The sequence below is a fragment of the Colletotrichum godetiae genome (assembly GCF_030913485.1).
Source record: "Colletotrichum godetiae strain CBS 193.32 chromosome Unknown BDP55scaffold_19, whole genome shotgun sequence".
Classification (NCBI taxonomy): Eukaryota; Fungi; Ascomycota; class Sordariomycetes; order Glomerellales; family Glomerellaceae; genus Colletotrichum; species Colletotrichum godetiae.
In genome coordinates this window covers 367,617-383,045 of record NW_026851267.1, presented here as the reverse complement: position 1 = coordinate 383,045, position 15,429 = coordinate 367,617, and the positions used below count along the sequence as shown (strand labels likewise).

The window sequence follows — 15,429 nt, the reverse complement described above, 5'->3', positions numbered from 1 at the left end:
GTTGAGAGTTATGAAATGAGTGAATTGTCATGACTGAATCCATCTTACTCTCATTCAATTGCATACATTTACCTAGAAAATCTGCGAACACATGAATTGCGGGTGAGTGACCAAAGGGGGTGAGATGAAATGCGGGAGAATGAGGGCGGGCAGGTGCAGTCAATGCATTGCAGCCGATGACGCCTGTGTCCCCGCCTTCTGTTCGCGGCCTGAATGCTCATCGCTCACTCGTCCAGCTGAGAAAGAGTGCCTCAATTACCTCAGCTAGGGAAGAAAAAGAGGAAAAGGGACGTGAGAGACGAGACGCGGGGACACCTCAATCTGCGTCGTTTACCGCTAGCCACGTTGGAAGGGTCTTCCCGGCCTGTGCCATTTCTGCGCTGTCAAGCCCTGCGCCGCCCTCATTTTCCTTCTATCCGCTGTAAAGTGAAGCTCTCTCGCACTAGGTACTGACTTGTCACTGCCACGCCACTGAGCTACGATAATCGTGGGCATCTTAGCGTGAGCTATGATCTAGGTAGGTATTCTCAACTGTCATGACTGTGACTCCCCACGAACCGACTTCCCGTCGCTTCTGGCGTCCCACGCGTTGGGTGATGGCTTGCGCTAACGTAAAACTTTGGTCTTTTAGCGAGCAACTGGCTAGCAGCTTGGTCGCCCTTCCTTTTCACTTGGTGGCTTGTGTTAGATGGACTGCTGGGCCGCAAGCGTCGCAAAACAGAGACACTTGACCACTTTACTCACGTTGACAGCGACCACAGGCGCGGTTGGCGGATAGACAGCGTCTGTTTGATCCCTTTTCTGGTAGATTGCATTGTCCAAGGTAATTCGTCAACCGCCTTACATGCTCACTCACTGGCACCTGCACATGTCTCCCGTCAGGTCCCGAACACGACAGCAGCTCACTCAACACCTATTAGACTGCTCTGTAGCCTTGTCCTGCATACCCTGAAAGATCTCATAAGCTGCTGCTGCCGCTGCTTCGTCTTCCTCACTTCAGGTCTCACACATGGGTGCTCATGAGTTGAACTCATAGGGGTCAAGGCTCGCTCATCGGGCTTGCGGACTTTTATCTGCGCCCGCCCTCAAGCCTGCACTTTTTCTAGAGCCTCAGACGGCGGGGAACGGAGGCTTCGGCAGGGCGCTGAAAGCCTGAATCCAATCTGAATCTCACACGGAAGAGTTGGAGAAAAAGGGCACAGACTGGGGCCAAACTCTGTGCTCTTGCAGCCTGTCCTGCACTCCCAAGCCCTCAGACACCGTCAAAGCACTTTCACTCCCCTCTATGTCACTGATCTCACCTAGTGTGTGTGCCTATCTCCCCAACAAAAACAGCTCCTACAAAGTGCGAGGTATTCATCAACTAACTACCTAGCCTCTCAATAAGCTACATACTCGGCCTTGGTTACAGACATTTGTCTTGCCTCATTAGCTTTCTGCCCCTCAATCCCACCGGTCTTATACCCCGGTAAACTCGATGATAGGTCGTGATTTGGCATTCAGGCTTTCCAGAGAAGCTTACCTTACCCGCCCCATCTTACAAGTCTAAGCCTCAGCCTCATGTTGGAAAAAAGGGCTGTGCCAACTGACATTCACTCTATTCATCCATCCCTTGAGCTGAAGTTCCCTGCTGCTTCTCTCAAAATGCAATTGGGCTTTATTGTCCGTACTCGGCCACATTACCCGACCAAGCAGGTCCCTGTCACCAGCCGTAATTCTCTTTTGGGGCTCGCGTTTTTAATTGCGCTGTTGATACTGTCTGTGGGTACAACGTGTCTAGGGAATTGGTATTTCATGTTGAGAAAGCAGTGAAGATAAATATACTTCCGTGCCTAAGTCCTTGACCCCTTTCCAAGCAAGAAGCTCAGGTCAACCTCAACGTTTGGTATGCTCAATGGCATGTGTCTCTAGTCGCACAAAGTAATCATCATACACAATCATCGCATGAACGACGATCTGGGATCGGCGCTGCCGTTCAACGCTGCGTGCTCAAAAATCTACACCCTTCTTCCATGCTTGCATCCCCCCCTTCTGGTGCGATCCGAACCCCAGGTACCGGCTTCTTCCCGTCACGCCTCAACTGTCTCTTACACTGCCAACCTCTGCCATGGTCATTGAGGGACGCTCTGGCTTACTCCCATCAGCAACCTGAGAAAGGTGTCGCTGGTGGACCCAGCTCAGGTGCTCTGTAACACGCCTTTGCCTGGCGTGTATGCGCCGTCGCAGAAAGCCTGACTCGAATTGTTGGCATCGTTTGCGAACCGCACCACCTTTGTCCCCGAACCAAGTGCGACGGGCCCATGATACCAAAAACTGACCGAACAATAAGTGTGCCATTCTGCTGACAGCGGGCCGCCTGCCACCTCAAAAATAAATTCCTCTTCATCTCTCAATCGTGTAAACATCATCGTCAACACCCAACCTCAAAAAACCTCACTATCAAAGCAGGGGGCGCGTGCGTGCATCAATAGTGTAAACCGTATCTCGTTATTTTTCTTCGACACACATGTCCAGGAGCCATGCAGTCTGGTCTCCTCGAGTCTAACCTCGTATAAGGGACGACCAGCAGGGCTGTCTAATTTCCCGCCTGCCCGTCTGTCCGTTCGCCAGCTCATCGTCTGAGCTGAAGGGCCCAAGACCCTCCTCCATGCATCCGACTTGCAGCATGATGCATTTTTTCTAGAAAAGAACAGTCGTTCCGCAGGTCACATGCGGGTTCATTCGTCATGGTACGTTCTCGTAGCCGGCTCGTAATGTTCTCGCGGGAAAAGAACAGGTTGCGGGCCCAGTCCTCAAGGGGTATATCCAGAATTTTCGTCGTTTGCCGCCCCCAGTGCCTTCTTCGATTTTGTCCCCTTTTAGATGGGCTTGATCTTGAAGTGCAGGGCAATCAAGCTGAATACCAAGGCCTTCAGATCCTGCACCAGGTAGTAGAAGACGCGCAGGCCTTCAGGGTCGGCGGACTCTGTCACGTCAACCAATGAGCCGATCTTGGCCGTCTGTTCGAAACACGTCAGTCAGCCCGAGGCTCCGAGTCCAACAGTATTGTCTTCAGCCCACCTCAAAGGAGATGTGGTCGTTGCCCAACCGAATCTCCAGCTCCTGACGTCCGTCCTTGTTCTTTTGTGGCCACTTTGAGTCATCTTCTCTTCACCGTGTGTCAGCGTATATCCGGGTATAGTTGCTGTCGGGTATCGTACTTCAGAATCTCGCTTGTCTTGATAATGCGCTTGATCTCATCGACAATAAGAGCGCTGACGCACACTAGATATCCCCATTAGCGCTGCTCGATGCGATTTGCGGGCATGGCGCTGTACTCTCTTTGCGAATCAGACTATCATTTCGGTAGTTGGAGTTGTTCGCATAACGCGCGACTGCGCTCCGTCCATCGCCGACGACGCGGAAGTCGAACTCTGGTGGCATTAACATCAGAAGGCTGCTCGAAGAACCGAATGGTGGGGTTGGGGCTCAGTGTTACCCAAGAACTCATGTCCGAATCGTCCAGAATGACCGGAGCTACATTTCGATTAGCATGAATCCCTCATATGGTGCAAAGGTCTGGTTGCATACTAGTAGCGGAGGTAGAATTGGTCGGTAGGGGCCGCCATTGTGACAGCAGTGTGGACGACAAATTGTAGTGTCGGTGAAATGTCACAGCTAATGTCCTCGAGCTGCAAGGCTGGAGATGGGAATGCAAGAAAAAGTGGGATGGTCCCCATCCAGCCCAGTCTGGCCCGCGGTGCCTCGCCGGCACGGTAGCGGGGTTTGATCCGATATGGTCCAAGCTTCCTGAGCCGCCAATCAAGAGCTCTTGCCCGGCCTAGGGAGGTTCTGGCCAGTTAATCCGTTCCGTCCTATCTGGGCGGTACGTACCTGGCTTGTAGGGGTCGAGTCCCATTAAAACCCGAATCACGTGCGATTACCTAAGTAGTGACACCTGTCCGGCGCAAGTGCCCAGGGACAGATATTCACGAAAGCCAGAGTGTGAGAGGCCAGCTACCGAGCCGTTGATCGGAAATCATTGCTTCCAACATAGCACAACACGGCGACGAATGTTTACATAGGATTCGCGTGGAAGAGGATAGTCTCGCTGGATGGTCTAGAGTTCGTTCCATTCCTCATCTCCAGAGCTTTTGATCACTTTGGGCAGTAAACTTGTAGCGACAGACAGCTTCCCTTAGCTAACACGTATTCCACCCCCGTCCCTAGACCGTCCAATCCCCACCGCCCAGCTTCGATACATCCCACTCGAACTCCCGAATCCCCCCTTGAACACGTCCTCAACCTCCAGCGCCGGCACCGAGCCAGCAACATCACACCGCACCCGCCACGATGGCCTCCTTTCTGGAAAATGCGTACAGCTTGGTGCACCAGGACAATGCCGCCGATGTCCCCTCCCTCTCGGACCTGCGCACGCAGCTGGAGAAGGGCACCGACGAGAGCAAGGTCGAGACCATGAAGCGCATTCTCACGATCATGCTCAATGGCGATCCCATGCCCAACTTGCTCATGCACATCATCCGATTCGTCATGCCCTCGAAGCACAAGGCCCTGAAGAAGCTTTTGTACTTTTACTACGAGATTTGCCCCAAGCTCGACTCCAATGGCAAGCTGAAGCAGGAAATGATCTTGGTCTGGTTCGTTGCTGGCTTGTTCGTTCCCTTCGCAGCTGCACCCTTGCTGACACTCTGGCCTTAGCAATGGTATCAGAAACGATTTGCAGCACCCCAACGAGTACATCCGGGGAAACACTCTTCGCTTCTTGTGCAAGCTTAGAGAAGCCGAGCTCATTGAGCCTCTCCTCTCCTCCGCCAGACAATGTCTCGAGCACCGCCACGCCTACGTGCGCAAAAACGCCGTCTTCGCGGTTTCCTCAATCTACACACACTCTGCCAGCTTGATTCCCGATGCCTCAGATCTCATTGCCACATTCCTCGAGTCCGAGAACGATCCTACATGCAAGCGCAACGCTTTCGCTGCGCTCGCCTCTATCGACCACGAGAAGGCATTGCTCTACCTCAGCACGGTGTTTGAGGGTATCCCGAACGCAGAAGAGCTGTTGCAGCTCGTTGAGCTTGAGTTCATCCGCAAGGATGCCGTCCAGAACTCACAGAACAAGGTAGGGGAAACCAATAAAGGAAGTTTCCTTGGCGCACATCTGACATTGATTAGGCACGGTACCTCAGACTCATTTTCGACCTTCTCGAAGCCAACACCTCGACCGTCGTATACGAAGCCGCCTCCTCATTAACCGCTCTCACAAACAACCCCGTCGCTGTCAAGGCCGCGGCCGCCAAGTTTATCGAACTCAGCATCAAGGAAGCCGATAACAATGTCAAGCTCATTGTGCTTGACCGGGTTGATCAACTACGGAAGAAGAACGAGGGTATCTTGGACGACTTGGTTATGGAAATCCTCCGCGTTCTTTCCAGCCCCGATATCGATGTCAGACGCAAGGCTCTGGATATTGCTCTCGAGATGGTGTCCAGCAAGAATGTTGAGGAGGTTGTCCTGCTGCTTAAGAAGGAACTCTCCAAGACTGTCGACCAAGAGTACGAGAAGAACACCGAGTACCGCCAGCTCCTTATCCACACCATCCACCAATGCGCCATTAAGTTCTCAGAGGTTGCCGCTAGCGTCGTTGACCTACTCATGGACTTCATTGCCGACTTTAATAACACTTCAGCCGTCGATGTCATCAACTTCGTCAAGGAGGTTGTGGAGAAGTTCCCCAAGCTGCGCAAGCCGATCGTTCAGAGGCTGGTTGCTACTCTCAGCGAGGTGCGTGCCGGAAAGGTGTACAGAGGCATCATGTGGATTATAGGAGAATACTCCCTGGAGGAGCGCGACATCCGGGATGCGTGGAAGAGCATTCGCGCCAGTCTCGGCGAGATCCCGATTCTCGCATCGGAACAACGACTCCTGGACGGCGACAGCGAGGAGGAGAACAAGGAGCAGGTCAACGGTCACTCGAAGCCTACAGCGCCGACCGGCTCGCGCAAGGTTCTTGCCGACGGAACCTACGCCACCGAAACCGCCCTTACCAGCCAGTCTGCTGTCGCCGCCAAGCTGGAGGCTGTCAAGGCTGCTCAGAAGCCCCCTCTGCGCCAGCTCATTCTCGATGGCGACTACTACCTCGCAACCGTTCTCTCAGCCACTCTCGTCAAGCTGGTCATGCGCCACGCCGAGATCTCTGCCGAGTCAGCGCGCACCAACGCGCTTCGCGGCGAGGCTATGCTTATCATGATCTCCATCATCCGCGTCGGCCAGTCGCAATTCGTCAAGGCTCCCATTGACGAGGACTCGGTAGACCGTATCATGTCTTGCGTGCGCTCGCTCGCCGAGTTTGCCCAGAACAAGGAGCTCGAGACCGTGTACCTCGACGACACCCGCAAGGCGTTCAGAGCGATGGTCCAGGCTGAGGAGAAGAAGAAGGCCGCCAAGGAGGCCGTGGAGAAGGCTAAGACAGCCATCCAAGTTGACGACGTTGTTCAGATTCGCCAACTCTCCAAGAAGAACGCCAGCGATGGCCTTGACGAGATCGAGGTTGATCTGGAGCGAGCAACAGGTGGAGAGGCCACCGCTGAGGACCTCTCATCTAAGCTCAGCCGTGTGGTGCAGCTCACTGGTTTCTCCGACCCCGTCTACGCTGAGGCCTACGTCAAGGTGCACCAGTTCGATATCGTCCTTGACGTTCTTCTGGTCAACCAGACCATGGAGACGCTGCAGAACCTTTCCGTCGAGTTTGCCACTCTTGGTGACCTGAAGGTCGTCGAGCGGCCGACAACACAGAACTTGGGTCCACACGATTTTCACAACGTCCAGTGCACGATTAAGGTGTCCTCCACAGACACTGGCGTCATCTTTGGCAACGTCGTCTACGATGGCGCCCACTCGACGGATACGAATGTCGTCATCCTCAACGACCTCCACGTGGACATTATGGACTACATCCAGCCGGCAACATGTACCGAAACACAGTTCCGCACGATGTGGACCGAGTTTGAGTGGGAGAATAAGGTCAACATCAACTCCAAGGCCAAGTCCCTGCGCGATTTCCTCGAGCAGCTGATGGCGGCGACCAACATGAACTGTCTGACCCCCGAGGCCAGCATGAAGGGCGATTGCCAGTTCTTGAGCGCCAACCTGTACGCTCGCAGTGTATTCGGTGTGTTTTACCCCAAGTGTATTGATGAATCCAGGATCGAAAGCTAACACGTTTTATAGGCGAGGATGCTTTGGCCAACTTGAGTATCGAGAAGGAAGGCGAAGACGGACCCATTACCGGTTTCGTCAGAATAAGAAGCAGATCGCAAGGTCTGGCCCTGAGCTTGGGATCCCTCAAGGGCCTCAACAAAATTGGCTCAGCGGCATAGACTTGCGAAAAGGAGATGTAGGTGGCTATATACGGAGACTGCGGTGTATCCCCCCTGGCTATCTGGAGGCCTACCAAGCCTACAGGTGTAATGAAGAGCCAGGAAGAAGATGAGAGAAGTGTGTATGTGTGGTGGTTGGCTTGCCGACAGCGTCAAGTTGAAATGGGAGTGAACAAGGGGTGTAGGGAGGTTGAAAAGGAGAGAGGAAAGAGAGCAGTCCTGGCTTATCTCCCTCTCCTTTTCTTCTCTTTTGAGGTTAGAGTAAAAAGTGCAGCCCGGTCAGGCGTCATGAGTAGGTAGAAATGAGATGTTCTTGTTGTTAAATAAGAGACCTTCTTCTGGAGGGTCTCTAGAGCGTTGGCTGGTTCTGCGTGAGTGTGTGTGTGGGTGAAATGTTGAAAGCCAGGTCAAATTCACCTCTGCCTTGGGGTTCTCAATCACAAGAAAGACAAGTCATCGATTAAATAGGCAGTAATTGACACACATCCAAGTTGTACTCAATAAAAATTATTGGCATTAAAGCTCTCCATGGTGACAGCCATTGATTGCTGCCCTACCCCAGAGAAAAGCTCGCTCGTTGGATGATCGTAATGACCGCTATTAGCAACTAAAAAAGAAAGAGACACCACACCCGTGAGTGAAGTGCTAATGATAAAACGAACGCCTGCAATGAATGGCTAACCAACTTCTTTTGTGTGGCAGTGGGTTTCCATCCTCTAGAACGCCAGATCAACTATCAATGAAGATGAAAACAGAGTCCCGCACAGTAATGAAAGGGGGTATTTATCCAGACTGAGGAAAGCCAGACGAAAGGAAATTCATGCTGAGGTGTGTTGTGTCCCCAACCACATCGAATCGAATTAATCGGAATGTCGAAATGTTTGCGGCCGTTTTGTTTCCACCACATTCGGTGTGCCCTGGGTTGGTTGTTGTTCTTCACTGAGGAGGAGAAGGGAATGGATCGCGCCGCATGTCCTAAGACGCCAACCTTTGGAGAGACCATGCCTTCTCAAGCAAAAAGGGCGCATATCGGTCCATCGGCGATTGTCTTCTATGATGCTATCTGTCGAAGACGAGGGCGTTGACTACATGGCCCTCTGCCCAACCCTGCTCGGTGAGGGAGAGATTGTCCTTAAGGATCTTGCCCATGTAGGCAATGCGGATCTTTTTGGTGGAGGCAAGCTAGGGAACCTGTTAGATGGGATCTTCTCTAGGCTGGGTGGACTGAGATGAAGCTTAAGATGCTGTACTTACTCCTGACTGCTCCTGAATCTTACGAGCAATAATTCTGACGCTATCGCTCTTGGCGAAGGTGACAGTAACATCGCGCGCAGTCTCGCTCAGGCGGGCTAGGACGGAGAGCTGGTCGCGGACGTCGACGACGGCCTTACCCTTCTCTTCTCTCCGGCGGACGTTGTCGTCCTCGTCCAGCTCCTCCGTAGTCTCCTCTCCTCCCGCAAGGTCGTCCTTGAGATCTCTAGTCGAAAGCGCCTCATCGGCGCCATCAATCGTAGCATCGTCTTCGACGAGATTGGTTGGATCGGCGACAAGCCACTCAGACAAGGGATAGTAGTTGCCCAGTTGGTCGTAGGCACCCTGAGCAAGGTCACCTGTGGGGAGAGTGATCTCTGCTGCATCAAGGATGCCTTGCGCGGTTGCAAGGCCATCGGTCCCGTCGTCAGCAGCACCCTGGCCAACGGGGTCCCAGATAACCTCGAGCGCTGCGCGTAGCGACTGCCAGACCTCTGGGCGTCCGGTGACGCGGGTGTCAAAGAAGTCTCTTCGCTCACGGTCTATGGCGATGCGGGTCCAGGCGCGGCCCTTGGAAGCCCAAACGTGACGGCGCAGAGGCTTATTGATGTGTTTGTCGAGGGGCATACTGGAGTGGCGGCCCCGACGGCGGCTGGAGGAGGTCTGTGTCGTCTCGGCGGGGGAATCATCGCGAACAGCAGAGGCGGGCGCAGAGTTGATAGCTCTCGCGGAGCCAGTGTTGATCGGACCTAGATAGGGGGCGTTAGAGCCCTGAGGACGGGAAAAACAGCAGCCCTATGCCAGAAGGATCGTCAGTCTGAGAGCATGCGCGAGGTGGTCGGACGAGATATGCAGTTTGACAGAGCGCTTGGGCGGCCGGAGTAGCGTCCGGCGGCGGTATGATACAGAAAAAGGAGGGGAAGGGGGAGTCAATATTTACCATAATGTCGAACCCTTCACGTGGAGGATGGGGTGTTCGGTACTGTATGAGCGGGGGAGATTGATTCTAGCAAGTTGGTGCGTCTCGTGCCATTGCCCAGGTTGTGATTTGCGTCGTTTTGGTGATGATCAAGTCGCAGTAGACGTCGAGATGAAAGACGAGTGGGAGCAGTTCAGCTAGCTCTACCGAACAAAGATGTCAAAGGTCGGCGGGGATTAATCAGTGGTTTCGCTGTAGAGAAGTCGAGTGGTGGTAATGGGGGCGATGTTGAAAGAGGAGAAGAATCGGGCTTGGGCTGTTGGAAGGTCTAGACCCTTGTGTCGTTGACGTGACGATCTGACGCTGGTTGGTCGATGAGCTGCGGCTGCCGTGTATTAAAAGGTGTGTGGTGTTGGTCCCGGACGGAGCGTGGGGAGAGCGACGGGAAGTGGTGTAGCTGAAGTAAAGGTACGGTAGGTACGTATTCGAGGGGGAGGCGTCGCGAAGGGAAGGGTAGAAGAGAAGGTGGGTGGTGTGGTGAGTGAGGTGTGTGGTGTTGGTGAGAGGGGAGCTCCTCCAAGATGAGTGACAGACACGCAAAGGGCGTTGCAGAAGGCAGAAGGAGGGCAGAAGAGAAAAAGTGAAAAGTGACGAAAGAAGGTGATGAGCCGGGACGGCGTTCGGGAGGGTGGGTAAGGCGCCTTGAGTGGTGACGAAAAGAAGGATTAGAGGCAAGGTAGGTAGGTGGGTGAGAGGTGAAGTGGTGAAGGCAAGGTGAGGGTGAGGTGAGAGCCTGCCGTCAGCAATCCCGTATCGGTGCCGGTGCCGATGGTCCTCACCTCCCGTCTGCGAATAGCTAGTATTAAAAAGAAAATAAATAAATGGACATAATGCAGCAGATGATCAGTGGTTGCAGTTCCCCGGAAGAGGATCTCGGCAGCAGGGGTGCCTCTAGGCAGTCCAGCTCCAGGCTTGTCCAGTGGGTTGCTGCTGTGAGACGCCTAAATTTTGCTTGTTTTTCGCTTCCCGTCCGCCTCGCTTGCGAAGATAAGGTAAGAAAGCGATGGACCTCGTATTTTCGTCCCTTCTCTGCCGATTCTTCTTTTATCCTCGCTATCCCAGGGCCGTCAGATGAGATCTGTAATGTATGCACCCGTGTTTTTACCTTGTTTTCTTCTCTCTCCCGGGTGCAGTATTTCCAAATCCAGACATGTTTCGCTCCTTCGAGTCTCCGTTTGCACGTGGATTGTCCTCTTTCAGCACATACTCAACAGGCGCTTAGAGACAATGGATCGAGACATTGCATCGGCCCAGCCACATGGGTTCTCTCTCCTCGAGTCTCGCACACATTGACTCCTTTGAGTGTCCACAGCTATCTTTTTCTGTACAAGTATGCTCTTGGTCACAAGTGCCTTGGCGAGATCCATCCGAAAAAGTCGGCCCAACACAGGGTCCTCCCCGGCATTCCTCAGCCCAGCCCACTCGCTTCATGCTGCGAGACTCCCACCCCTCCATTAGCCTTCCTCTTCTCTCTTTTGCCCTACTATTGGCCGTTGCTATGCCCGTGTTGGCTGTGAGGGGATCAGTCCAAGGTTCTGCTGAGCCACCATGCACTCAACGCCTGATCATCAATGACACGGACAGCGGCCAACGGGAGACCGATGGATGGCATTGGCAGGCGCCTCTGCCGGCACATCTCGATTACTCACACACATCAAAGAGAACTAAGAGAAATTCACTAATTGCTTCATCTTTTCCTAATACTATTCGTAGAGGTCATAGCGGTGCTCGAATTGGCGCCTCTAGAATGGATATCGACCAGGGCCCGTCTCGTATTACACCAATTGAGACGCCGTTGCCGAGATCCCGTTACCTCGCTCCAGACCAATTTGGAAGTTTGCCTAAGTAACACATCAGATCTGCGTCTACATCGCGACACCAGATCTGACACCTCAATTTGATTACCTAGGCTCAGATGCATTGATCGCGTCATGCTTGGTTCGACATCAAAATTGACATGTGCGCCGTGCACGACTTGGACGTCAATGAGGCCATGCTTCATGTCCAAACCCAGGTCATCCCCTCTCGGCGTCCCGAGTCCTCCGCCTTTTCAGACGAACCGGGCGCACCGGCCATCCCTGAAGATCCAGATTGTAAGCTCCTTTCAGGCTTGAGGCTTCAAAAAACCCCACCGAGTCTCCGTGTCATGCCGTTTCTGCACCTGACCCAGTCTTCTTCGCCCGTTGTCTTCCGGTGTATTCCAATCCAGGCTCATGAGCAAGGTTGAAGGGAGGTCTGTAAATGCCCGATGCCGATGACGTCGGCATCCTTCATCATTGGGTTCTCCTTGGCCTCCACAGATCCCGCTATCGCTAACGGGATGATGTTCATCGCAGCTAGCATCGAATTGTATCCAGCTGTTCCACGATCCAAAAGCCAGACCTGTCATCGAGTCCAAATACATCTCAGTACAACTCTACGACTACCACAGAAACTGTCGACAATTCTTGCTGCCGCAAAGACACGGGACCATGTCACCTTGCTTGCTCTTGTCTTTGGCATCGGCAGCGTCCTCGCTCACGCCGTCCACGTAGTCGAACGTGAGTTGCTCTCCGCGAGGAATGTCGCGAAGCGCAAAGAAGGCGAGATCGTGGATATGTTTGTCGGCATGATCGCCCACGCGGGCAAAGATTCGCAAATTCGGCTCGCAAGAGTGATTAATAAACCGTGTCGGTCCGGACATGAACTCGCCGTCGATTTCGAGCGGGGGACCTTGGAGGCGCATGTCTGGGGAGTTCTCGTCCGTAAACTTGTCAAGCGCGAAAAGATAAACGTCCTTCTGTTGCGCAAAGTTGGAGGTATTCCGTCGGCGCTGCGCTTCCTGTGGTGTAATGATCTCGCCAATGTAGTTATCAACAAACTGGCCTCTTCTAATGTCGAGCAACGATCGGACACCTGTTGTCAAACTGTAAGCTTCTCTCCAGTATAACAGCAGCCTTCAAGCTCAACCCACCCCAGCCCGTCTTCTCTGTCCGGAATATCTGAAGAGGAATCTGTCGACCTCTCTCGACCACCCTGTTAGGACAGCTCACGTCGCATGCACAGCCTCCGTGGCATTCGTAGATGGGTCGCGTCGAGCTCAGGAACTTTGACCGCAGCAAGCCGGCCTTGGCGCCGTGCATATGGTACATGTATACCTTTTTCCTCGCTTCGCCCTCGTCGTCCGAGTTGTCCTCCTGCTCTTGTAGGCAGAGACAGCCCTTGTACTGACATTCTTCCTCGTCTTCACATTCGCATCCGCTTCGGAAACTATCCTCCGCGGCCTGAACGCCGTGGCCGAGCTTCGAATGTTGGAGGAATCGAAAATTAGGCGGGATAACCTCATCGTCGAATTCATTGACGATCGTGATCGGGTACTGTTTGTGGTTCGGGAAAGCTCGTACCTGGCACCACTGGCAGTCTAGCTTTTCTCTCTCTCGAGCCTGCGGTACATCGATCAGATTAAACTCCAATCATCTAGCCGTTTGAAAGGAACAATCGTAAACGCATTGCAGCATCATTGGACTATGAGATTCCCTACCCTGAGAGCTGTTTTGGTTGTGGCAGGTTTAGACGCGCCATGGTGAAAGAAATGGCGCTCAGTCACCGCCTCCATGGTATCAGCTGCTGTATGATAAGTTGAAGATGTTGAGCGGCATCCCGAGAGCGACGGAGTGGGAGTGTGTAGAGAGGTGTATCCGCAGGTGTTCGCAGCTTGCTCATTGCCGGAGCTGGAACCGCGGGGCAACTTGACCATCGGCGGCAGGAACCACCAACCACTTTACGCGACGCGTCCAAGCTCCCTGGTGTGCTGACTCAGCCGTCAATTCGGTGGGGCCGCGTTCGGGACCCGGCCGAGAACGTTCTTCTACCTTCTCTCTCTGTTACGAATATATCGACTTCCAGGTTGTAGAAATATACCTTTTCTAGGGTGCAATACATTAATCACTATATCATATCTGATGGAAATATCGACGGAACCGGATAATAAAAGACGGACGAGACTCGACACACGAATGCAGGCTGATGTTCTCTAGGCAAGCTACACGTTCCTGGGCTTGTTCTTACACTGAGGCTTGAACGTAGACCCAAGCTCGCCCCATTTGATATTGCTAAACGTCACAACCGGATTCGGCTCAACCTTGACGACGTTCTCTGGGAATCCTTCCGTCTCATCGCACAGCCCGGCCTCCGGCGCACCGTCCAACCACCTCATTCCGCCGCCGGCATCCCACCAGATGCTAAACGCAAGCACCACCCCGCGGTCAAACGACTCGCCCATCTCCTGATGCGCGCCGAGATCCATGAACCGTCGAGAGCCCGTCGCCTCGCAGAACTCATCGTTGAGGTAGTTGACCTGCGGCAGATCCGTGTTGTTGACGACTTCGCTGCGGATCAAGTGTCCGTCCTGGATGTAGAGGCGGTGGATCTCGGTGAGGACGCCGGCTTCGTTGGCGGGGAATTGTGTGATGACTGTAAAGGGGCGCGTCGTGTCGACGTCGAACTCTGGACCACGGCCGTAGTAGTCATCTTGGTTGACTCTGTCTCGTGTTAGGTTCCGAGCTGTACTTCGGGATTGAAGCGATGAGTACTTACCGGTACGGGTTCCAGGCGCAACCGTTCTTATCGCAGACACCTTCAAAGGCACAGTCTTCTCCCTCACAGAGGTAGACACCTGTCTGGTTACATGGGTGCGGTGCCAGGTGGGCAGACCGCGAGTTGGCCTCCCAGATGTCCTGTGACAGCACTGTTAGTTGCTTCTGGGGGGCTATACGAGATTCCAAGGACAGACAACTCACCATCTCATTGCAGCATGCACCGTATCCTTCAATATTGGCTTCCCCGTTGATAAACGGCGTAGTGTAGCACTGGGCATCGCAGTACCCCGTGCCATGGCGGGCGCCACCGGTATTGAGCGCGCTCTTGCCACCGTCGGCCTCCATCTCCGAGGTATACAGGGCGCTATTCATACCACAGGGCAACTTCGATACATCGACGTCGAATGTGAACTCCTTGCCCGTCAGGTGCATCATCTCATACTGCTCCTTGGAAGGATCAAGAAGATATACACGCGGAGACACCTGCACGCCATCCTTAAGCTGATACATGGTCATAGCACCGCCATCCGTCGTGACTCCGACACGGCTGTAGTCGTCAAGGCCTTCCTGGACACAATTCTCGGCGCAGGCTTCCTTGGTAGGGCACGCCGTTTCGTTAGGCGGGTTCCCCCAGGAGCCGCAGCTTCCGCCGCCGTTGGCCTGGTAGACGTTGTGCGCGAGGGAGTCGAGGACGATGAAGTTGTTGACTTCGGTGCAGCCGCCGGCCTTTGTGCAGCGCCATGTTGTGAGAGGCGGGTGGTTCTCGGCTGGTCCGATCTGACGCTGGGCTGCTGCCAGGCCCATGAAGAGGGCGGCGAGACCCAGGCGGGAGAGGGAAGAGGCCATCATGAATGGTTTAGCCGTGGTGAAGGTCCTCGAGAACTTGATTACAGGCACCAGAAGGAAGAAGAAAAAGCGACAGAGGCACCGGGAGCCAGCATAGCGCGCGTCTCGACAAAAGATTGTGAGAGAACCAACTCTTCATATATATTCAGGGACAGATGCCCTCCTCCAACTTGACCATCGGTTGTCGGGTCTCTTCCCGTATACCCATTCTGAACTCATTCAGGGGCACATTGGCAACGAAGCGCGTTCTCCAGAGAGTAAAACTAGCCCCTAACAAGCCCTACTTCTTCTTCCCGGCGCTGTCTTGTTCCCCTTGAGACGATGGAAGATCACCCTCCGAAGTCTTTCTCGGGCTGTCTAGGCGCAGTGCCATTGATTGCCGACAAGGGTTGGCAGCTTT

At 53.8% G+C, this 15,429-nt stretch overlaps 6 protein-coding genes across 6 annotated transcripts; 2 read left to right on the top strand and 4 right to left on the bottom strand.

The window, feature by feature from the left end:
* Window positions 1-2,858: 2,858 nt before the first annotated feature.
* Window positions 2,859-3,608, bottom strand: BDP55DRAFT_728339 (mago nashi; the record flags this gene model as incomplete). Its single annotated transcript, XM_060579426.1, has 6 exons — window positions 2,859-2,999; window positions 3,061-3,148; window positions 3,201-3,264; window positions 3,318-3,413; window positions 3,479-3,516; window positions 3,571-3,608. 6 exons carry the CDS (start codon window positions 3,606-3,608, stop codon window positions 2,859-2,861), a joined length of 465 nt encoding a protein of 154 aa, XP_060429995.1.
* A 590-nt stretch (window positions 3,609-4,198) lies between these two features.
* BDP55DRAFT_118459 (adaptin N terminal region-domain-containing protein) lies at window positions 4,199-7,811 on the top strand. The gene is made up of 4 exons (XM_060565434.1): window positions 4,199-4,637; window positions 4,699-5,119; window positions 5,173-7,168; window positions 7,228-7,811. The coding sequence occupies exons 1-4, from the start codon at window positions 4,333-4,335 to the stop codon at window positions 7,374-7,376; spliced, it is 2,871 nt and encodes a 956-aa protein (XP_060429994.1). The 5' UTR covers window positions 4,199-4,332; the 3' UTR covers window positions 7,377-7,811.
* Window positions 7,812-8,055: 244 nt separating this feature from the next.
* Window positions 8,056-9,998, bottom strand: BDP55DRAFT_118340 (ubiquitin domain-containing protein). Its single transcript, XM_060565432.1, has 3 exons — window positions 9,568-9,998; window positions 8,631-9,422; window positions 8,056-8,558 (listed from the first exon to the last, which is right to left on the bottom strand). The coding sequence occupies exons 1-3, from the start codon at window positions 9,568-9,570 to the stop codon at window positions 8,436-8,438; spliced, it is 918 nt and encodes a 305-aa protein (XP_060429993.1). The 5' UTR covers window positions 9,571-9,998; the 3' UTR covers window positions 8,056-8,435.
* A 399-nt stretch (window positions 9,999-10,397) lies between these two features.
* BDP55DRAFT_662870 (uncharacterized protein) lies at window positions 10,398-11,126 on the top strand (the record flags this gene model as incomplete). The annotated part of the gene is made up of 1 exon (XM_060574836.1): window positions 10,398-11,126. Exon 1 carries the CDS (start codon window positions 10,428-10,430, stop codon window positions 11,121-11,123), a length of 696 nt encoding a protein of 231 aa, XP_060429992.1. The 5' UTR covers window positions 10,398-10,427.
* A 902-nt stretch (window positions 11,127-12,028) lies between these two features.
* BDP55DRAFT_551473 (SET domain-containing protein) lies at window positions 12,029-13,201 on the bottom strand (the record flags this gene model as incomplete). The annotated part of the gene is made up of 3 exons (XM_060569113.1): window positions 12,029-12,501; window positions 12,560-13,028; window positions 13,127-13,201. The coding sequence occupies 3 exons, from the start codon at window positions 13,199-13,201 to the stop codon at window positions 12,029-12,031; spliced, it is 1,017 nt and encodes a 338-aa protein (XP_060429991.1).
* Window positions 13,202-13,627: 426 nt separating this feature from the next.
* On the bottom strand, window positions 13,628-15,029 carry BDP55DRAFT_693671 (family 7 glycosyl hydrolase; the record flags this gene model as incomplete). The annotated part of the gene is made up of 3 exons (XM_060577254.1): window positions 13,628-14,126; window positions 14,182-14,321; window positions 14,385-15,029. 3 exons carry the CDS (start codon window positions 15,027-15,029, stop codon window positions 13,628-13,630), a joined length of 1,284 nt encoding a protein of 427 aa, XP_060429990.1.
* Between the last annotated feature and the right edge of the window lie 400 nt (window positions 15,030-15,429).